The sequence below is a fragment of the Hemiscyllium ocellatum genome, chromosome 47, assembly GCF_020745735.1.
Source record: "Hemiscyllium ocellatum isolate sHemOce1 chromosome 47, sHemOce1.pat.X.cur, whole genome shotgun sequence".
NCBI classification, from domain to species: domain Eukaryota; kingdom Metazoa; phylum Chordata; class Chondrichthyes; order Orectolobiformes; family Hemiscylliidae; genus Hemiscyllium; species Hemiscyllium ocellatum.
Window position 1 is genome coordinate 5,837,435 of NC_083447.1, and position 23,007 is coordinate 5,860,441.

General features: G+C 45.6%; 1 protein-coding gene across 2 annotated transcripts in view; it reads right to left on the reverse strand.

The window, feature by feature from the left end:
- The window catches only part of LOC132836698 (homeobox protein otx5-like), a 32,849-nt gene extending 20,033 nt beyond the window's left edge, over positions 1-12,816 (reverse strand). For both annotated transcript variants that reach the window (XM_060856102.1, XM_060856101.1), the window contains exon 1: positions 12,720-12,816. In XM_060856102.1, the coding sequence (XP_060712085.1) occupies positions 12,720-12,816 (97 nt within the window). The remainder of the gene's footprint in view (positions 1-12,719) is intronic.
- Between the last annotated feature and the right edge of the window lie 10,191 nt (positions 12,817-23,007).

Sequence of the window (23,007 nt, forward strand, 5' to 3'; positions counted from 1 at the left end):
CTGTGTGTGTTGGGTCAGTGAGTGTGTGTGAGAGTGAGTGTGTGTGTGTGTGTGTGTGTGTGTGTGTGTGTGTGTGTGTGTGTGTGTGTGTGTGTGTGTGTGTGTCTGTGTGTATGTGAGAGTGTGAGTGTGTGTGTTTGTGAGTGTGATACTGTGTGTGTGTGTGTTGGGTCAGTGAGTGTGTGTGAGAGTGAGTGTGTGTGTGTGTGTGTGTGTGTGTGTGTGTGTGTGTGTGTGTGTGTGTGTGTGTGTGTGTGTGTTGCACAGCATGTGAATGGGAATGAAACTGAGTCTCCCACAAACATGAGTGAGTGAAACATTCTGTCCGAACTATGTCAAAGCTGAAATATTTGTGAAAATGCATCAGTGAAAGCACTTTTTAAAACAATAGTGAATATTAAAACGAAACATTGGGGAAATTGGTTGGAATGGAATTGGCTGAAGGTTCAGGGTTTGGAATTAAGGCAAAGTAACATAAAAATGGTCAAATAGAAGGATTACTGTGATGCTGGAGATAGCTGGCTTTCTATAATAATCCCCTATTATTTTGTTTACAACCCTCCCAATGGCTAATCTGTTTGAAATAAACAAGCTCATGGCTTTGCACAGGAATGGAAAGTATCAGTTGGAGCAGAAAGCCAATGAGTGAGTTGTGGGTCTCAGCTACAATGGGGGGGGGGGGGGGGGGGGGGGTCAGTGCTACTGGCCATTTTTGTCTCTTCATGCCTGGGCTGTCAGTGTCACTGGTTGAGTAGAGAGGTCTGCTGGGTCCTGTCAGAGGGTGGTTCATCCCAGGCTCTGGAGTCACGTGTAGGCAGGACCGGGTAAAGATTTCCTTTCCTAAAGACCATTAGTAATCCAGGTGGGCTTTCAGAACAATTGCTAATGTTTACACTGTCAGCACACATAGCGAGCGGATTAATTATTCCAGCCATTTTGTTTCATTAGATTTAAATTGGGATTTGAAGATTCTGCTATAGCTGTAGAGGCCACACCTGGAGTACTGTGTGCAGTTATGGTCTCCTTACTTGAGAAAGGATGTACTGGCCCTGGAGGGGGTGCAGAGGAGGGTCACCAGGTTGATGTCCGGAGTTGAGAAATTTGGCTGATGGGGAGAGGCTGGGACGCATTGGAGTTTAAAAGAATGACGAGAAATTATTTGGAAATATATAAAATGATGAAGGGAATAGATAAGATAGAAGCTGTTTCCACTGGGAGGTGAAACTGGGACAAGGGGACATAGCCTCAAAATAAGGGGGAGAGGGTTTCGGACTGAGTTGAGGAGGAACTTTCTCACACAAAGGGCTATGAATCTGTGGAATTCCCCACCCAGTGAAGCAGTTGGGACTACCTCGTTTACTATAAGGCAAAGATAGAGAGATTTGTGATTTGGAGATGCCACTGTTGGACTGGGGTATACAAAGTTAAAGATGAAGGAGCAGCGCTCCGAAAGCTAGTGCTTTCAAATAAACCTGTTGGACTATAAGCTGGTGTTGTGAGATTTTTAACTAAAGAGATTTTTGAATAGGAAAGGAATGAAGGGTTACGGTGAGAGGGTGGGTGAGTGGAGCTGAGTCCACCAAAAAGATCAGCCATGATCTTATTGAATGGGGGAGCAGGTTTGATGGGCCAAATGGCCTACTCCTGCTCCTAGCTCATATGCTCCAGGCTGGATGGGGGCAGAAGGGGGAGAGATTTATCTGGGTTGCTAGTCCACTGGCAATATCACCCTCCTTATTCTGAAATAAGATAACAGATTAGCTGGAATTATCAGACCTGGGAGCTTGCTGTGTGCAAACTGGCTCCTGAATTTCCTGTCCTGCAGCAGGTCGCTTCCACCCAGAGAGGGTCACTAACTGCAAGGCACTGTGGCGATGGGATTAGAGGTCGGGGTGATACGGGAATGCAACTGATTCTTTTCTCAAAAATCGTTTTGGGAAAAGGAATGAGTCACCGGATGAGCTTTACCTGTTCGATTATGAATGTTCATAGGGTGGCATGGTGGCTCAGTGGTTAGCACTGCTGCCTCACGGCGCCAGGGACCCAGGTTCGATCCCTGCCTCGGGCAAATCACTGCAAGGAGTTTGCACCTTGTCCCAGTGTCTGCATGGGTTTCCTTTCACAGTCCAAAGACATGCAGGTTAGCCTGGACTGGCCATGCTAAATTACCCCATAATGTTCAGGGATGTGTGGGTTAGCAGGATTACAGGGTAAAAAATGAGGTCTGCAGATGCTGGAGTATCAGAGCTGAAAATGTGTTGCTGGTTAAAGCACAGCAGGTTAGGCAGCATCCAAGGAACAGGAAATTTGACGTTTCGGGCATAAGCCCTTCATCAGGAATGATTTCTGATGAAGGGCTTATGCCCGAAACGTCGAATTTCCTGTTCCTTGGATGCTGCCTAACCTGCTGTGCTTTAACCAGCAACACATTTTTAGCAGGATTACAGGAATTGGTTAGGGGATGGGGCGCTCTTCACAGGGTCGGTGTGGACTAAATGGAGTGAATGGCCTCCTTCCACACTGTAGGGATTCTGCGATCCTTACTGTGTAAATATACATGTCATCACCCAAGAGAAATAAAAATCAATGACAATGATTGCCTTTGAGAAGATTTATAGCTCAGGTTGAGGTTCTGGATGTAGGTTTGCTCACTGAGCTGGAAGGTTCATTTGCCTAGTATGGTGACGAAACGTCTGAAAATGAACCTTCCAGCTCAGCGAGCAAACCTACTCCCCACAGCCTCAATGGATGTCAACCCAGAGATGGGATTTCAGGTTCCCATTTGCCCCAGGATTGTCTTGAGGGGGGCTTATGTTTCCAACTGAGAGGTGGTAAAGTTGGCCCTTGATTCAAGGCTCACTCTATACATATTATTCAGCTTTAAAGACAAAAAATATAACCAACCATTTAGTCTTATCTAGAGTAAGGGACCATGTAGTTTGGACTGCTTTGGTGTTGGAATACCAGGTGAATATTTCAACTTGGAAAAATTAAGTGCTGCACCCGTTTTAGCTATGTGCAAGACAGCGCTGCTTTTCAAAGCAATGCAGGGCATACTTTGTTACAGAGAGGCACCGAAGCCTCTGGGTTAAGGGAAGACCTGTTTGGCAACAGCCTTTGGATTGGAAGGGCTGCAGTTTGGTACAAATGTGCCAGTGCAGGACAACCAGAGGGTGTGAATGGAACACATCCCTTCCTCCGGATCTGAAAACAATGAATGCCAACAAGAAACGACCCATGTTATCCGGATTAACTATCAAAGTGAGGAATGATTATTGTTTGATAGACAACAACATGCAATCATTGCTGAAAGATGAAGGAACTGAGACAATTTAACCCATGCTCAATCTTCATAATTGTGCTCCCTGTCTATGGTTTTTCCATCTATAATATTTATGTGGAACAATCGGTTTTTTTGTCTATTTTATTTGTGAATGAGTGTGTGTGTGTATGTGAGAGTGTGTGTGTGTGAGAGTGTGTGTGAGTGTGTGTGTGTGTGAGAGTGTGTGTGTCTGTCTGTTTGTGTGTATGTAAGTGCGTCTGTACGTGTGTGTGAGAGAGTGTGTGTGTGTGCAAGTGTATGTGTGTATGTGTGAGTGTGGGTGTGTGAGCGTCTGTTTGTGTGTGTGTATGTGTGTGTGAGTGTGTGTGTCTGTGTGTGTGTGAGTGTCTGTGTATGTGTGAGTGTGTGTGTGTGTGTGTGAGTGTGTTTGTGTGAAAGTGTGTGTGTGTCTGTTTGTGTATGTGTGTAAGTTTGTGTGTGTGTGTGTCTGTGTGTGTGTGTGAGATTGTGTGAGTGAGAGTGCGTTTGTGTGAAAGTGCGTGTGTGTGTATCTGTTTGTGTGTGTATGTAAGTGTGTCTGTGTCTGTGTGTGTGTGAGTGTGTGTGTGTGAGTGTGTGTGTGTGTGTGTGTGTCTGTGAGTGTATTTGTGTGTGTGTGTGTGTGTGTGCGTGTGTGTGTGTGTGTGAGTGTGTGTGTGTGTGTGTGTGTGTGTGTATGTGTGTGTATTTTGGGGGGTTTAAAGGGATATAGTTTAAGTTGGACAGTAGCAGATTAGTAATTATTTTCTGTCATTTGTTAAAGCTTCATCGTGAAACCTGAGGGGAACCCGCCCCTGAACAGCAGCCCCATCACACAGATGGCTCATCTTGGTGATCTCATTGGGATTTTATGTGTCAGATTACGGAACGGCAGGGCTCCATTATCAGCTCAACTCTCCACATGACCCCAGCTCTCCTTATTCAGGGTTTATGCACATAAACCAAGTCCAACACTCAACTACAACACTGAGGGAATGCTGCAGGGTGGGGAGGGCTACCTTTCACCCAGAGAGTCATGAACACAGCACAGTCCATCACACAAACCAGCCTTCCATCCACTGACTCCATCTATGCTTCCCAGTGCCTCGGGAAGGAAGCCAGCATCATGGAATGTCCTGCCAGTAACAGTGGTGGACTCTCCCTCTTTATGGGCATTTCAACAGGCATTGGATATGCATATGGAGGAAAGTGGGCTAGTGTAGGTTAGGTGGGCTTGGATCGGCGCAACATCGAGGGCTGAAGGGCCTGTACTGCGCTGTATTTTTCTATGTTCTATGTTTCTATGTTCTATCATCACCGACCCCTTCCACCCCGGTTATATTCCTTTCCATCGGGCAGAAGATAGAAAAGTTTGCATACATGTACGAATAGATTCAAGAACACCTTCCCTCAGACTTTTGAACAGACCTCTTTAATGTGAATTCTGATCTCTCTCTCTGTACCTCCTCTGTGACTGTAACACTGTATTCTGCACCCTGCTCTGCTATCTGGATGGGCTTTGTAGCACAGTGACTCAGTGGTTAGCACTGCTGCCTCACAGCACCAGGGTCCCAGGTTCAATTCCAGCCTCCGGCAGACTGTCTGTGTGGAGTTTGCACATTCTCCCCGTGTCTGCATGGATTTCCTCTGGAACCTCTGGTTTCCTCCCACAGTCCAAAGATATGCAGGTCAGGTGAATTGACCATGCGAAATTGCCCATATTGTTTAGATTAGATTACTTACAGTGTGGAAACAGGCCCTTCGGCCCAACAAGTCCACACCGACCCGCCGAAGTGCAACCCACCCATACCCCTAACCTAACACCACACCTGACCCGCACATCTTTGTGACTGTGGGAGGAAACCGGAGCACCCGGAGGAAACTCACACAGACACAGGGAGAATGTACAAACTCCACACAGTCAGTCACCTGAGGCAGGAATTGAACCTGAGTCTCTGGCGCTGTGAGGCAGCAGTGCTAACCACTGTGCCACCGTGCCGCCCACAAGCATTAGTCAGAAGGAAATGGGTGTGGGTGGGTTACTCTTCGGAGGGTTGGTGTGGACTTGTTGGGCCGAAGGGCCTGTTTCCACACTGTAGGGAATCTAATCTAATCTATAGTGTGCTCTGCCTGGAGAACACAGAATACAATACTTGTCACTGTTTTACAGTATGTGACAACAATGCATCAGTCAGTCAGTGACGGCGTCCGAAAAAAGTGCCTTGACCAAAGAACAAAGACACTTTACAGCCCAGGAACAGGCCCTTCAGCCCTCCAAGCCTGTGCCGATCTAAATCCACTGTCTAAACTTATCGCTCAATTCCTAAGCAGCTCTATCCCTCTGCTCCCCACCTACTCATGCATCTGTCCAGACGCACCTTAAATGACTAGGATTTGGAAAACCAGCAGGGGGTGTTTGTCCCAGAATGGGTCCTGGCCAATATCTATCCCTCAACCCAACATCATGAGGACAGCTTGAGTGGGCATGGTCCTGTTGTTGCTTGTGGTATCTTGCTGTACGCACTTGGGTTTCTCCATCCCTGAGATTACAACAGCGCTCACGTACCTCACAATGTCGACATAGAAAATAGGAGCAGGAGTAGGCCATTCGGCCCTTCGAGCCTGCTCCACCATTAGGTTTGATCATGGTTGATCGTCCACCTCAGTCCCGTGTTCCCCCTTTCTCCCCCATACCCTTTGATTCCTTTAGCCCTGAGAACACGGTGGCACAGTGGTTAGCAATGCTGCCTCACAGCGTCAGAGACCCGGGTTCAATTCCCGCCTCAGGCAACTGTCTGTGTGGAGTTGGCACATTCTCCCCGTGTCTGTGCGGGTTTCCTCTGGGTGCTCCGGTTTCCTCCCACATTCCAAAAATGTGCAGGTAAAGTGAATTGGCCATGCTACATTACCCATAATGATAGATGTAGGGGAATGGGTGGGTTGCTCTTTGGAGGGTTGGGGTAGACTTGTTGGGCCGAAGGGCCTGTTTCCACACTGTAAGTAATCTAATCTAAACTATACCTAACTCCTCTTGAATTCAGACAATGATTTGGCCTCAGCTGCTTTCTGTGACAGAGAATTCCACAGGCTCCCCACGCTTTGGGTGAAGACATTTCTCCCCATCTCAGTCCTACATGGCCTACCCCTGTATCCCTAGGCTATGGCCCCCTCTGGTTCTGGATTCCCCAGCCATCAGGAACACCCTTCCTGCCACTTCACCCTGTCCAGATTTGCTAGAAATTTATAGGATTCTCTAAGATCCCTCTTCATTCTTCTAAACGTCCATGAAAATCCAGCGAGAAAGTATGTCTTTGGCAGTGTGGTGATTTGTGACATCCTGCAGTCACAAAAGGCTCTACAGAAATTCAGGTGTTGCTCTTTCATTCCAAGCCTCGTCGTGCACAGCTGTGCCTGCAATTGCACAGATCCACCAATAGATGGAGCCTCTCACGGCCCTCCATAAGTGCAATCATGATAATGGGCCAGTAGCAGGCCATTCAACCCTGACCCATCTCTCGAACAAGACAGGGCTAGTTAGACATTTAAATCCCTTTTGCTGTCTCGTTTCTACACACCATAGTACATTGACCCAACAAAGATCACTCAGTCTTATTGGGGAGGCACTTTCTATTAAGTCTAAGCCTCAGCAGCTTGATAAGATCATAAGACGTAGAAGCAGGAGAAGGCCGTTCAGCCCCTTGAGTCCCCATTCAGTCCCCATTCAATAGGATCATGGCTGATCCAACATTCCTCACATCGACTTTCCCCGTAACCCTCGAATCTCCCGACTGATCACGAATCTCTCTCAGCCTTAAATATACACATGGACTCTGCCCCCTATGGCAAGGAATTCCAAAGACTCACAACCGTCTGTGGGAAGAAATTCCTCCCCATCTCGGTCTGAAATCGGTGCCCCTTTATTCTGAGACTGTGCCCTCTGGTCCAAGACCTTCCCATGAGAGGGAACATCCTCCCAGCATTGACCCTGTCAAACCCCAAAAGGTCTCAATGAGATCACCGCCCATTCTCCTAAACTCCAGAGTCCCAACCTGTTTACTCTTTGCTTATAAGACCTTCCCTCCGTCCCACTAGGGATCATCCCAGTGAGCCTTCTATGAACTGTCTCCAGTGAAAGGAAACTTGTACTCAGTTTCAACTGTAGCCTCCCCTTTGGAAATCTCCCCAGAATGGCCTGGCTGTAATATAATGACTATGACTCATTCCTCTGTTCATCCTATCCCTTTCAGGGAGACAATGGTGTAGTGGCAATGTCACTGGCCTCGAAACCCAGGTATTTCTTGTTTTTGCTATTCATTCATTGTTTGTGGGCATCGCTGAGAGGAAAAGATTTAAAAGTGACCTAAAGGGCAACTTTTTCACACAGAGGGTGGTGTGTGTATGGAATGAGCTGCCAGAGGAAGTGGTGGAGGCTGGTACAATTATAGCATTTAAAAGGCATCTGGATGGGTATATGAATAGGAAGGTCGAGAGGGATATGGATCAAATGCTGGCAAATGGGAGGAGATTAATCTAGGATATCTGATCGGCTTGGATGGGTTGGACCAAAGGGTGTGTTTCTGCACTGTACACCTCTATGACTCTATGTCTCTGTCAGCATTTACTGCCCATCCTTAATTGCCCCTTGAGAAGGTGGTGGTGAGCTGCCTCTTTGAACCCCTGCAGTCCATATGATGTACGGACCCACAATGCTGTTGGGAGGGAATTCCAGGATTTTGACCCAGTGACACTGAAGGGAAGGCGATATATTTCCAAGTTGGGATGGTGAGTGGCTTGGAGGGGAACTTGCAGAGGGTAGTGTCCTGGATAAATGCATTCAAATCCCTCCACAACAACTGACAAAATTTCAAATTTAATAAATTAATCCTGGAACTGAAGACTAGCTTGATTTTTGATATCTGTGAAACTCTTGTTAACAGCTGCCTCCACCCGTCTGGGTCACTGAAGTCCTTTAGGGAAGGAAATCGGTTTTCCTTACCTGGTCTGACCTACATAGGACTCCACACCAAGCTCAATATGGTTGACTCTTAACTACCCTCTGAAATAGTCAAAGGAGACACTCCGTTCAATGGGCAATTAGGGATGAGGCACTAAAGACATTTGGATAAGTGTATGAATACAAAAGGCTTTGAATGATATGGGACAAATGCAGGCAGGTGGGGCTAGTTTAGTTTAGGAACATGGTCAGCGTGGGCTAGTTGGACTGAAGGGTCTGTTTCCATGCTGTAATAACTCTAAGACTCTAAATGCTGGCCTTACTCAATGAAACCTACATCCCATTAAAGTATAAAACAATACCACAATTCCTCAACAGAGGACATAGTTTCTCCCCATCCACCCTGCCAAATCTTTTAATCATCTTAATCACCGCAATTAGATGTTCCCCTAATCTTTGACACAAAGCTTGTCTGTGGAACCTGTCCTCATAATTGAACCCTTTCGGACTCAGTATCGTTGTTGCAAATCTGCAGGATACTCCTGAGGTCTGTCCCTCAACTGAATATTGTTCCTACTGTTGGTGTCTAACCAGAACAACTAGAGCAGAGTTTCTACCTGTCCCAAAGTCACAATTGATCGAGGGAGACAAAAACTCTTCTTTGCCTGGCCCTCCCCATGAAATGAACGCACACATTTTGTCAGCCTTATAAAAAATTATTTGATGCATTCGTCCGTTCAATTCCTTGAGCCCATGGGCAGCAGCCAATCAAATCCAACCTCAGGCTGAAAAAGGTCAATGGGATTGCAAATTGTCGAGGTTCTTTCTACTGTCAGTTCCAGAACCTATTCTGAAACAGATAGAAAATAGGAGCAGGCGTAGGCCATTTGGCCCCTCGAACCTACTCCACCATTCAATATGCAATTTCGGTATCTCACTCCCATGAAGTGAAGGCAAATGATTGATCTGGCTCAGAAACTGGCCGAGAGGCAGGAGATATGATAAAGGGGACGGTGCTCAAATAGACAGGAGAATGTGTATTCCAGAACAGATTACATCTGTTTATATTCACTAATAACTTTGATAAATAAAGTAAGCATTCAAATTTGTCAATGATAGGTGGAGGTTTCGTTTTAAATTCACAGGATGTGGGCATTTATTACTCATTTCAAATCCGATTAAGAGTCGACTGCATTGCTGTGGGTCTGGAGTCATAGATAGGCCAGACTGGCGAAGGATGGCAGATTTCCTTCCCTGAAGGGCATTAGAGAAGTAAATAGCTTTTTTTTACACAATTGACAACGGTTGCAATAGCTTGAAATTCAGATTTGGATTGAATTCAAATTTCACAATCTGCTCTAATGGAATTTGAACCCATTACTTCAGACAGTAACCTGGCCTCTGGGTCCAGTGACATTGCCTCAACACTACCACATCCCCCATGAATGAACTATAGATGAAGTGAATGGGATAAAACTGTGGCATTTGACAAATGTGAGGCCGTTCAGTATGGACCTGAATTGGATGCTTTGTGATTGGTGAAAATTCAGAAACAGCCAAGGGTCCAGGGAGGGTCCAAGGATGGACAGCAGTTGTTAAAATATCAGGCACAATTACAGAAAATAACTGCAAATGCCAAAGGAACTCCAGCCTTTATAGATAGGGACTGGAATATAAGGAGGTAGACATCATGCTAGAGGTAAACAAAGCTCACCCGGAGGCATTGTGAGCAGTTCTGAGCCATGATCGCATTAAATGGTGGAACAGACTCAATGGGCTGAATGGCCTACTTCTGCTCCTGTGCCTTATTGTCCTGGGGACCACATCCCAGGAAGGATGGATTGGCTTTGCAGGGAATGCAGTGAAGAATGGATACCTGGGCTTCAAGAGTTCAGCTACAGAGAGATTACACAAACAGGGATTGTAACCCCTGGAATTTAGACTAAGAACAACCGGACTGAAGTCTTAAAGATGCCAGGGAATAGGGATCAATAAAGAGGATAAATTCCTGATGGTTGAAAATTGAGATCAATAAGTTTTGAGATAGAAAGTGTTAGGGAATGTGTGGGAAACATGCATACATGGAAATAGAATCCCTACAGGGTGAAAGCAGGCCATTCGACCCAACAGGTCCACTCCTAGCCTCTGAAGAGCATCCCACCCACACTCACATCTCTGCATTCTCCATGACTAGCCCACAACGGGCAGTGTAGCGTGGCCAATCCACCTAACCTGTACATGCTTAGACTGTGGGAGGAAACCCGCACAGACACAGAGAGAAGGTGCGAACTCCATACGGACTGTCACCCGAGGCTGGAATTGAACCCAGGCCCCTGGGACTGTGAGGCAGTCATGTTAACCACTGAGCCACCTTGCCCAACCACAGTTAGATCACACGTCTTACATCATCCCACTGAATACAGGTGGAACAGGCTCAAGGGGCAGAATGGACTCAGAGCTCCTTTGTAAGTGGATTCAAAAGTAAATGTCAATGGGAAGTCCAATAGATTTGTCGGAAGGAGATAATCACAGGTCAATGGGGACAGTAGCGGAAAGCAGGGTCAGTGGGATAGATTAGATATATCTTTCAAATCGCTGGCAGCAGCATAATGGGCTGAATGGTCTCATACTGTCCTACAAAATGCTCCCATTGGCTCAATTAAGAGACCCAGCAGTGGATAAAATCCCACTAACATCGCACTGTACGCTGGGTGAGACTAGTGAGTACAATTCTTGCAGCAGCTGAGGTTAGCATTGAAGACTAATTCTCAAACACTCCCTTCGCCTGAGGTCTGGGGGCCCTCAGGTTAAACTCATCACCTTCCGTCTCACTCTAATGAGAGAGTGGCCCTATGGTTTGGTAAGACAATGACAATTTTGACCTTTTATTGCAAATCCATAGCTGGTGGACAGAAAGATTGTTGACCAGAGGCCAATCAGCTTCATGTTGACTGGGCCACGTCTTTGAAAGGGGAATATGGGCTCATGCCTGAAACGTCGATTCTCCTGCTCCTTGGATGCTGCCTGACTTGCTGCGCTTTTCCAGCAACACATTTTCAGCTTTATCCCACCCCACACCCTCTCACAGATATATCCAGAGTGAACATTCACCTCAATAAAAGCAAAATACTGCAGAATTCTGCAAATCTGAAACAAAAAACAGAGAATGCTGGAGAATGAGTATGTGAAGTGTGGCCACTCTTGTAATGACGGAAATAGATGTACAAAGTTAAAAATCACACAACATCAGGTTATAGTCCAACAGGTTTAATTGGAAGCTTTGGCTTTCGGAGCGCCGCTCCTTCGTCAGGTGATTGTGATGAAGGAGCGTCGCTCCGAAAGCTAGTGCTTCCAAATAAACCTGTTGGACTATAACTTGGTGTTGTGTGATTTTTAACTTTGTCCACCCCAGTCCAACACCGGCCCCTCCAAATCAGGAATGAATGCAGCAGTCAAGCCCCACAAGTAACAATGTAGTAGTGACCAAATAAATTGCTTTTGTTTTGTGATATTGGCTGAGGAATAAATATTGGCCGAGACGCTGGGGAGAGTCTCAACAACATCAGAAAGTTAGAAGTCACACAACACCAGGTTGCAGTCCTACAGGTTTAATTGGAAACACTGGCTTTAGGAGTGCTGCTCCTTGATCAGGTGGTTCTGAAAGCAAGTGTACATCCAACTAAACCTGTTGGAATATAACCTGGTATTGTGTGATTTTTAACTTTGTACACCCCAGTCCGAAACCAGCATCTCAAAATCAAAATCAGAAATTGCTGGCAAAACTCAGCAGGTCTGGCAGCATCTGTGGAAAGAGAAACAGAGTTAATGCCTCCCAGTCGGAAGCCAGCCTGCAGGAGAGTCACTTTAAATTTCAATCATTCACTCTATTCCTCCCTCCACAGGTGTTGCCAGACCTGTTGGGTATCTCCAGTAATTTCTGTTTTTGTTGCATGTTCAGGGTAGGGAAGGGCTTGGTGGTGTTACTGCTGTTAATCCCGAGACCCCAAGTAATGTTGTGAGGAGCCGGGTTCAATTCCTGCCAGGGCAGATGTTGGAATTTGAATCCTGTGAAAACCTGGAATGAAGAGCCTAACAATGACTACCTGTTGGAAAAACTCATCTGGTTCACAAATGTCCTTTCGGTAAGGTAACTGCCATCCTTACCTGGTCTGGCCTACATGTGACTCCAGACCCACAGCAATGAGTTTTACTCTTAACTGACCCTTGTGCAATAGGAATGGGTAATAAGTGCTGGCCCAGCCAATGATGCCCATATCTGGTTAATGAATACATTTTTAAAAATTCACCCAACACCCTCTCCAGAATAAGTCCCAATTCAATTTAATTGTGCTGGTTTTAAATCCCGTTCCTTCTTACATTTGGAAATCATTTACAATTTGACCAAGTTGAATTTTTTTCCCCGAAATCTGGAGAGATAAAAGAAATTAGGAAAGGCAGACTTACTTTGATAGCCAACTGCGGAGTGTAAGAGATCCATACCAGGGGCAGTGAGTGTCAGTCCGTTAACTGCATAGTGGGGTTGCTTCATATAGGACATCATGCTGGTGAATTAACCCAGGATAAACCCTCTGGGCTTCTCTCGATGTCTGAATCCCTCTGATTTATCCCACTCCAGCTGGACAGTGGCTGCAGAGAGGCACAAGAGAGATGACAATGACCCAATGGATTGTTACCAACAAAGCAACAGAAGGAGGCAAGAAAAGCAGAAATATTGCTGGAGAAACTCAACAGGTTCTGGCAGCATCTGCGGAGAGAAAAACAGAGCTAACATTTTGACCCTCCAACAGAAATGTTGAGATTCTGCAGCATTTTCTGCCATTGTTTCAGATCTCCAGCCTTTGCAGTTCCCTGTTTTATGAATGAGAACAGAGAATGATTGATTAGATTATTTACAGTGTGGAAACAGACCCTTCCACCAAACAAGTCCACACCGACCTTCTGAAGAGCAACCCACCCAGTCCCACTCCCCTACATTTACCCCGTCACTATGGGCAATTTACCATGGCCAAGTCACCTAACCTGCACATCTTTGTGATAGTGGGAGGAAACCCATGCAGACAATATGCAAACTTTGTTAGCCTGAGGCGGGAATCGAACCCGGCCTCTAGCACTATACAGGAGCTGTGCTAACCACGTAAATGGAATCATGACCTGACTTTAACCTTGACTCTATATTGTTGCATTTCCACAATAATTTTTCACCCCCTTGACTGTCCGAATTCATCTCCCGCTGCCTTTTAAAAAAGTTGAAATATTCTGCATTTTGAGGGAGGGAATTCTAACTCAACTTTGTATTTTCTCCCGGATTAGCACCTGGACATAAACTCTCACTGGCTATTGCCTCGAGATTAAAAGAAAACAATCATTGTTTTTGGAAAATGTTTGAAACCTTATTGGCCTTGTTTGCACTGAATAATTAAATCAAAGGGTCCCAAACCAAAGCTAATGCCCTCTCCTGTGACTGAGTCAGTCACAGACTGATGAGTCAGCGTTTGAGGTGGATCTAGACATGTTGGTCAATCCAATTCCAAAAGCGTTTCTCTCATCGCGCCTTCTCTTTGATCGTTTGTTGATTCGCTGTGGGAACTTGTGAACACCTTGCAATAATATGGGAAGCTTCCTCCAAATTCGGTCTCCCACAACTTGCAGTGGGACTGGGCTGGAATAATACTTGGAACTGGGAACACCGTGTAATCTACTATTTTACAATCCGCATTTCCCAGTCTGTATCGGGTACACACGTTCCAGTGATAATAGACTCGATAATGTCACAATCTACCAACATAGTTATTCTGTCATGGTTTTAGAGTTGTTACTGCGGCAATATAATACAAGGATGTGATTCGGTCTTTTTAATAAACAGAGGTAGGATGTGAAACATCGCTTAACTCTCAGTAAAATCATTAAGCTAAAAATAAACCACAGTTGAAAATGTGTTGCTGGTTAAAGCACAGCAGGTTAGGCAGCATCCAAGGAATAGGAAATTCGACGTTTCGGGCATAAGCCCTTCATTCCTGATGAAGGGTTTATGCCCGAAACGTCGAATTTCCTGCTCCTTGGATGCTGCCTAACCTGCTGTGCTTTAACCAGCAACACATTTTCAACTGTGATCTCCAGCATCTGCAGACCTCACTTTTTACCCTAAAAATAAACCACCTCAGGATTCGCTGAAGAAGCTCAGCAGATCTGGCAGCATCTGTGGAGAGAGAAAACATTTGGAGTCCAGAACACTGGATTGGAAACATTAACTCTGTCCGCTCTCTCCACAGACACACCTGCTGAGCTTCTCTAACAATTTGTTTATTTTGTTTCTGGTTTCCAGTCTCAGATGTTCTTTTGTTTTATTTTCTGTTTCGATTTTGTAAACAGGGTCCTGCAGCTGCAGTCTGGAGGGAATATTCCTGATGCCCGAAACGTCGACTCTCCTGCTCCCTCGGATACTGCCTGACCTGCTGTGCTTTTCCAGCAACAAATTCACACTCAACTCTGCAGCTTCAACCTCTCCAGTGAAAACAGAACGATTTAAACAGAGCAAATGACAAACACGGCACTCTGTGGATGCTGGAGATCTCGTTTTAAATTAAGGTGTCAGTTGAATCTCGCTGATTTCATCAAACTTAAAAACTGGGATTTTGGGGTCTTCTAGGGGATGACTTGGTAAGGAGCTTATCCTGTTCCACTTTGGGGCAGGTCTGGGCTTACAAATGATCCATCAGATACTAGGATAGGAGGCATGAGGGGTTTAGATAGGGTTGACAGTGAGAACCTTTTTCCGCGTATGGAGTCAGCTATTACGAGGGGACACAGCTTTAAATTAAGGGGAGGTTGGTATAGAACAGATGTTAGGGGTAGATTCTTTACTTAGCCAGTCGTGAGTTCCTGGAATGCCCTGCCAGTAGCAGTGGTGGACTCTCCCTCTTTATGGTCATTTAAGCGGGCATTGGATAAGCATATGGAGGATAGTGGGCTAGTGTAGGTTAGGTGGGCTTGGGTCGGCGCAACATCGAGGGCCGAAGGGCCTGTACTGCGCTGTATTTTTCTATGTTCTATGTTTCTATGTTCTATGATTTGGAGATGCCGGTGTTGGACTGGGGTGTACACAGTTAAAAATCACACAACACCAGGTTATAGTCCAACAGGTTTAATTGGAAGCACTGGCTTTCGAAGCGACGCTCCTTCATCAGTTGATCGGGAGTGTCGCTCTGAAAATTAGTGTGCTTCCAATTAAACCTGATGGACTATAACCTGGTGTTGGGTGATTTTTAACCTAGGACAGGAGGGATTGCTCAGCCCAGGTGTAACGCGTCCTGAGAGGGTTTGGGGGAACAGTGATTATTTTAAATACCATCGCAGCTGACACTTTTTTTTATTTCCCCGAATTGAAGGATGGGAGAGAAAAGGAACATTCTTATTTCACAAAGACAGGGAATAGCTTCGACAGCAATGTGGGGGGGGGGGGTCGATAAGTAGACATGACTTTGGAGATGCCGGTGTTGGACTGAAAGTTAAAAACCACACAACATCATTTTAATTTTTAAACAATGCGGGGAGGTTTGTTGCAATGAAGACAAAATGTGCCGGAGATGAGGTGGCTCGGGATGAGACGTAGTTCGGTGGCACAGTGGTTAGCACTACAGCCAGGTACCCGGGTTCGATTCCAGACTCGGGTATGGCGTTTGCACATTCTCCTTCCACCCCTCAGTCCATGCTAAACTGCCTCATCATGTTCTGTCTAGATGTGTTAGTCAGGGATAAATAGAGGAATTGGTTCCTCCAAATCGGAGGGATTTATTTTCACGCTGTAGGGGGGATTCAATGGTCAGTCCAGCTGATTCTGTGTTGCAAGATCGGACACATTTAACAACAATAAACTGCCTCAAAAAAAATAAAAGCACTGGCCTACCCAGCAGGACGCATCCTCCTGTGAGGAAGATGTTAACCGAGCGATGGCTCTTTCCCCGCTCCACTATCAGTGAGGTCTACGGGAGCAGGTATATTCCGACAGTGCGGCTCCTCATCAATACTGCAAATTTGTATGTGTAAGACACAGGAGCAGAAATTAGGCCATGCGGCCCATCGAGTCTGTTCCGCCATTCAATCATGGCTGATAGGTTTCTCAACCCCATTTTCCCGCTTTCTCCCAGTAACCTTTGATCCCCTTGACCATCAAGACCTTATCAATCTCTGTTTTAAATACGCTCAATGACCGGGCCTCCATAGACCTCTGTAGCAGTGAATTCCACAGATGCCCCCACTCTCTGGCTGAAGACATTTCGTCTTATCTCGGTTCTAAAACGTCTTCCCTTTACTCTGAGTCTGTGTCCTCGAGTCCTGGTCCCTCCTACCACCGGAAACATCTTCCCAACGTCCACTCTGTCCAGGTTTTAAAATCACAGGTTATAGTCCAACAGGTTTATTTGGAAGCACTAGCTTTCGGAGCGCCGCTCCTTTATCAGATATAACCACCGGATGAAGGAACAGCGCTCCTAAAGCTAGTGTGCTTCCAAATAAACCTGTTGGATTATAACCTGGTGTTGTGTGATTTTTTTTAACCTTCATTCCTGGGACCATCATCATGAAGCTCCTGGGAACAGACTCTAGGGCCAATACATCTTTTCTGAGGTATGGGCCCAAAATTGCTCACAATACTCTTAACGTGATCTGTGTGTGTGCGTGTGTGTGTGTGAGTGTGAGAGAGAGAGACTAGTCTGTTCATTTTAACACTGAAGGAGTAAATTACAGTCCTCCAGATGTTGGACTCTGTACTGAAAATAACAAATGCTGGAGATCACGCCGGGATTTCTGGCATTTTTTTTTTGTTTTCATTTCAAGTTAGTAGCTGGCAAGACCGAGGGATAAACTCAACTCCCTCTACTTGCTAACTCAACAAATTAACAATTAGATACAAGTTGATCGATTTTGTTTCGCTGAAATTAGTTGTTGATTCCCCCCCCACCCCAAAGATACCTCTGTCTTCACATAAAATACCAGTTACCACAACCGACATCAAATTCTGCATTCCTACCTGACTAGAGAGCTCAGTACTCACCCGAGAAGTTAATCCACCTTTTCTTAAATGATATTCTAATTCTGGGAAGGTGACCCAGTCTTGGTTTCGAGAAGGTGCAACACGCCGACTCTCTCTCTCTCTCGCTCTTCAAGGAAGAGGTGCCCATTCGCGGATAAATACCTCTGTAGTCCGCCCAGAGGGAAATTGCGCCTCCCCCCACCCCCCCCATGTGCGAGACGTGTCGAATTTGAACGCATTTTGTACATTACAGCGGCTCATCAGTCGTGCTAAGTGACAGACTGTTAATTTCCTGTCTGATCCGGGTTGGTGTGTATGTTAGAGGGGGAGGGCTGTTACAAATGGAATTTATCCCCCCAGCCCCCTTCAGATAAAAGACAACTCAGAACTTTCAGGTAAACCACAGAACAGGGTGCTGAGGGGTGACAGTGGATTGGAGTTTAAACAGAACTAAATAAGCAGGCTGGGGGAAAAAATGTTGTCAGCATTTGGGGATTGGCCTTTTCATAAAACGAGATTAAGAAACGTTACTGGCCTATTGGTTTTTTTGTCAAAATTAATTCTTAGAGTGAACAGGACAGTATTTAATTTTTTTCTCTCTCTCCCTCCTCCCCATCTCATCTTTATCTCCATGTTTACCCACCTCTCTCTCCCCTTCCCCATCTCCCCCTCGCTCACTCCACATCCCCCACTCTTTATCCTCATCTCCGTGTCCCCTTCCTCATTTACCGTCCTCCACATCTTTATCTGTCCTCTCCCCTGTCTCCCCCCCCTCTCCCGCTTGCCCCTTACTCAGTCTCCCCTTCTCTCCCGTGACTCCCCGTCTCCCACTCTCTCTTTTTAGATTAGATTACTTACAGTGTGGAAACAGGCCCTTCGGCCCAACAAGTCCACACTGACCCGCCGAAGCGCAACCCACCCATACCCCTACATTTACCCCTACACTTAACACTATGGGCAATTTAGCATGGCCAATTCACCTGACCCGCACATCTTTGGATTGTGGGAGGAAACCGGAGCACCCGGAGGAAACCCACGCAGACACAGGGAGAACGTGCAAACTCCACACAGTCAGTCGCCTGAGGCGGGAATTGAACCCGGGTCTACAGGCGCTGTGAGGCAGCAGTGCTAACCACTGTGCCACCCCCCGGAAACTAATTCTCTCCCCATTCTCTCTCTGTCTCGCCCATTATTTCTGCCCTCTCACTTGCTCGTCACACTTAGTTCTCTCTCTCCCCTTCTCTCGCTCTTCACCCTCTTTGTTCCCCTCTCCCTCCCACATCCACCCACTCCTCACTCCCCGTCTCTCCCCTCTCTCCCAACCTCTCTCTGCCTCTCTATTTCTCTCCCTCACCCCCATCTCCAACGGGCGTGATTCTCCTGAAGTTGGCCGTGTTAAACCCAGAAAAAAATATTACCACATCTCAGTCGGAATTGCAAAAATTAACTCCCCCCCCTCCTCCCCCCTCCCCCAGCTTTAACTTTCAGGGACGAGAGACGGTAGAATGTGTAATTAATAAACAGACGAAAATAAACACTGGCCTTCACACCTGGGCAATTGTATCTCGTCGATGTGTCCATTTAGCGCTGAAGTTGCCAGCACTTGAGATTGCTGGGTTGGAGAGGGGTGGGGTGGGGTGTTGGTGGTGTAGATTTAAACATCCCCGCTTCTCCAATTACTCTGTCCTTTCAAACTAAAGCCCAGGAGCCGGGGGCTCCAGAATAAAGCAGCTGCAGCAACATGCGAGGGAAAAGAGGTGCCAGCCGACCACAAATATACCACCATCAAATAAAGTCTTTGTAAAGGCAATCTCTAACATTTGCTCTTTGGGTGAGCGTACGGGGGGGGGTTTGGGGGAGTGAAAGAGAGAGAGAAAGTACCTCACACTCAGCCCGGATAGTGCTGCTTTTAACATATGAGGGATGTTTGAGGATTCGGCGGAGTTTGGGGGGGGGGGGGGGGGGATTGTTCTGATTGAAACTTTCAGAATACTGAACGGCCTGGACATTGGGAAGGTGTTTCCATTGGCCGGAGAGACTGGGACCAGACTGCACACTTAAGAGTAAAGGGAAGACCCTTTTAGCACGGAGATAAGGAGAAACGTCTTCAGCCCAGAGGGTGGGGAATCTATGGAATTCACTGCCACAGAAGGCTTTGGAGGTCAGGTCATTGAGTGTATTAAAGACTGCGATAGATAGGTTCGTGACTGTCAAGGGGTACCGGGAGAAAGTGGGAAAATGGGGTCAAGAAACTTATTGAATGCAGGAGCAGACTCAATGGGCCGCATGGCCTAATTTCTGCTCCTGTGTCTTATAGTGAGATAATATTTGGGAAATCGGGGAAAATGCGTTTTGTAAATAAATCAAGAATTCACAGTCAGAAGGGTCTGGTCAAACACAAGAGACGAGGGACCATATTATCAGTGCCTGTGCTCCTTGAGACAGTATCCCCGAGCCGCTGAGATTACAGCATTAAAACTTCACAGCATTTCTCTGGGCCCCAACTTCTCCAGGTGCCTATTCATCCTGTCACTGTAGGGACTGATACTGGAGTCATGAGGAGCATGTTACAGATATAATCCAAACACGAAATATCAATCCCAACACCAAACCTAAAACAATTCCGATTAGATTAATGTAAAGGCACTGGTGCAATTTGATTTTTACAGATACATGTAGGTATGTATTTTTCAACGCATGATCCAAATATATTTGAAGAATATTATCATTTATTTGTTATTAATTTAAATGTATTTGAATAAATTTGTTGTTAATTCAACTTTATTTGAATACATTTGTCATTAACTCGAATTTATTTGAATGAATTTATCAATCCAAATATTTTACTAAATTAATTATTAATTCAACGTTATTGAAATATAATTGCTTTTAATCCAACTTAAAAAAATTAAATGTATTACTAATCCAAATTTATTTTAATAAATATATTTGTGTCCGAGGTATTTTAGTGAATGGCAGATCCTTACTTTTAGTTAATGACATTCTAATAAGCCTACAGTATATACATCACAGAACACTTCCAACCTCATTTTAATTGTGTTTTATTTATGTATCTAATGTCAATTCAATTTGACTTTAGAAAATATTTCTCCTAACAAATTCCAATTATATTTACTGTCGAAATAAATGAAGCGAATGCACTTGGAATGTTTTCCCGCAGTCGCTTTAAGACTTTAACCGGTTACATTTGTCAGGATTTTAACGCGAAGAGGTTTTCGAATAATTGTCATTTTAGAATTCTGAGCATTTTCAGTTTCCAGTTATTATTCTCTGTCACTAGTCGGGTTTTTTCCTTATAAATTTGCTTTTTTTGGGGGGGTTTTATATCAAATTCACAGCCATTCTGTAATGCTTCATCGTTCAGGAACGGGGCAAATTAAATAAGCAGCCCAGAAAATAGACTCGTTTCAGATCCATGGATTTGTTTTTTTCTCTACCAAGAGCAGCCCTTTAGAAGGGTTGAGGTAAAGGGGAGCAAAAGTGTTCATTGTAAATAAACCTGAACCATTTTAAATTCAGAAATGGGTCCGATTTATTTTTGAAAGTGGAGTTGGACTGAAATTTAAAAATACTTGCACAATTGACAATGGCTTGGGAACAACGCATGTTGAGGTTTTGTTTCAAAAGAAACGAGGCTGTGGGGGGTACTGACAGCAACAGAGAGTCAATAAGAGTGTCCAAATTTATGCAAATTAGGAAGTTATTCGATTAAGTTTGTGAAAGCAAAAACTGAGGGAAATTCGGCCAATTCCACTTACCCATTATCACTGATTTCGAAGCAATTACTGGAGCATAATCTTCCTGGTCAAATACACACAAGCAAAAGCAGAAATTGCTGGAGAAACTCAGCTATCTATTTTCTCAACAAAACCTACACGTCTCTATACCAACTCCCAGCAGAAGGGCTGAACGAGCCTAGCGCCAGTGAACATAACTTTCACAAACTCAACACTGCACCCAACGCTCAGCAATTCGCCAGTGAAAATGCTTTGAAATCGAATCTCGGGAAAGCCTAGAATCGCTTTCAACCTCCTTCCCCACCTTCCCGCGTTCAGCCCTTTCTCAAACACGGTCCAGTAAACCCTTCAACAGGAGGAGAGTGATATTTGAAACTTACCTGGCTTTGGAGAGTTGGACGCTGAGTTGGTCTGTTCGGGAGGGGAGGAAAACGTTGAGAGTGACTCCCTCGGTCTCTAGCGATCGGGCCTGAAAGGACAGAAACATAACACAGCAGATTTTAGACACCACAAACACCCCGTTTGGCAAGACTTGTTTTTCTTATAACTGGTTTGTTTAGAATTACCGAGCGTGATATTGTAAAGGGATGATACAAGAGCTGTTTAATCGCAGCTGAAATATGGTTTAACCTTGTTAAAGACAAGCTTAAAGGGAAGTGAGGGGAGAGTGTGTGGGATCTGACTGCTATGTGCTCTGACGCAGACATCATACCCAATCATTACCTGCTCAAGCCCCAGGATCAGCAGAGATTTAATTCAGTGGATCCCTCTAACCTCGAGACTATGTATCCCAGTGTGAAGGGACCTGGCGTCCCTCACCTCAATCTATCCATTGGCTTCCACTCCAAGGGGCTCCTAGAGGTGGTCATGGGCAATTCAACCCAGAGAACTGATCGCCACTGTGTCAGGGACCGTTAATAACTGGGATTAATTCTGGAAATCTGAAATTAGAAAAAAAAAACAAAATTGCTGTAGAAATTCAGCAGGTCTGTGGAGAGAGAGCGTTAATGCTTCGATTCCAATATGACTCTTCTTCAGTAATGTTTTCACCTTCAGTCTGAAGAAGGGTCGAAAAATGTGTTGCTGGAAAAGCGCAGCAGGTCAGGCAGCATCCAGGAAGCAGGAGAGTCGACGTTTCGGGCATAAGCCCTTCATCAGAATTACTGAAGAAGGGTTTATGCCTGAAAGGTCGATTCTCCTGCTCCTTGGATGCTGCCTGACCTGCTGCGCTTTTCCAGCAACACATTCTTCAGCTCTGGTCTCCAGCATCTGCAGTCCTCACTTTCCCTGTGAAGGAGAGTCGTTGGATTGGAAACATTAACTCCTTTTTTTTCTCCCTTTCTGTCTCTACAAATGCTGCCAGGTCTGCAGGATTCCTCAAGCACTTTCTGTGCTCATAACCTGTGCTGTTAACTCTGTTTCTCTCTCCGCAGCAGCCGGACCTGCTGAGTTCCTCCAGCACTTTACAACTGTATTTACAACTTGAACTCTGTCCGTCTCGTCACGAGTCCTGCCAGACCTACAGCAACTCTCCGGAGTGTTTATAACATGGAATATTAACTATGCTTCTCTCTCCATAGATGCTGGCAGATCTGCTAAAGTTCCGCTGCATTTTCTGTTTTTATTTCAGGGATGGCTCAGTGGTTAGCACTGCTGCCTCACAGCAGCGGGGACCCAGCCTCGGGTGACTGTCTGTGTGGAGTTTGCACATTCTCCCCGTGTCTGTGTGAGTTTCCTCCCACAATGCAGGTTAGGGTGAATTAGCCACGCTAAATATGCCCCATAGCGTTAGGTGCATTAGCCAGGGGGAAATGGGTCTTGGGTGGCTTACTCCTCGGAGGGTCGGTGTGGACTGGTTGGGCCGAAGGGCCTGTTTCCACACTGTAGGGAATCTAATCTATCTGCAGAATCTTTGCTTTAACTCCGATTACTAACGGCTCCCGTG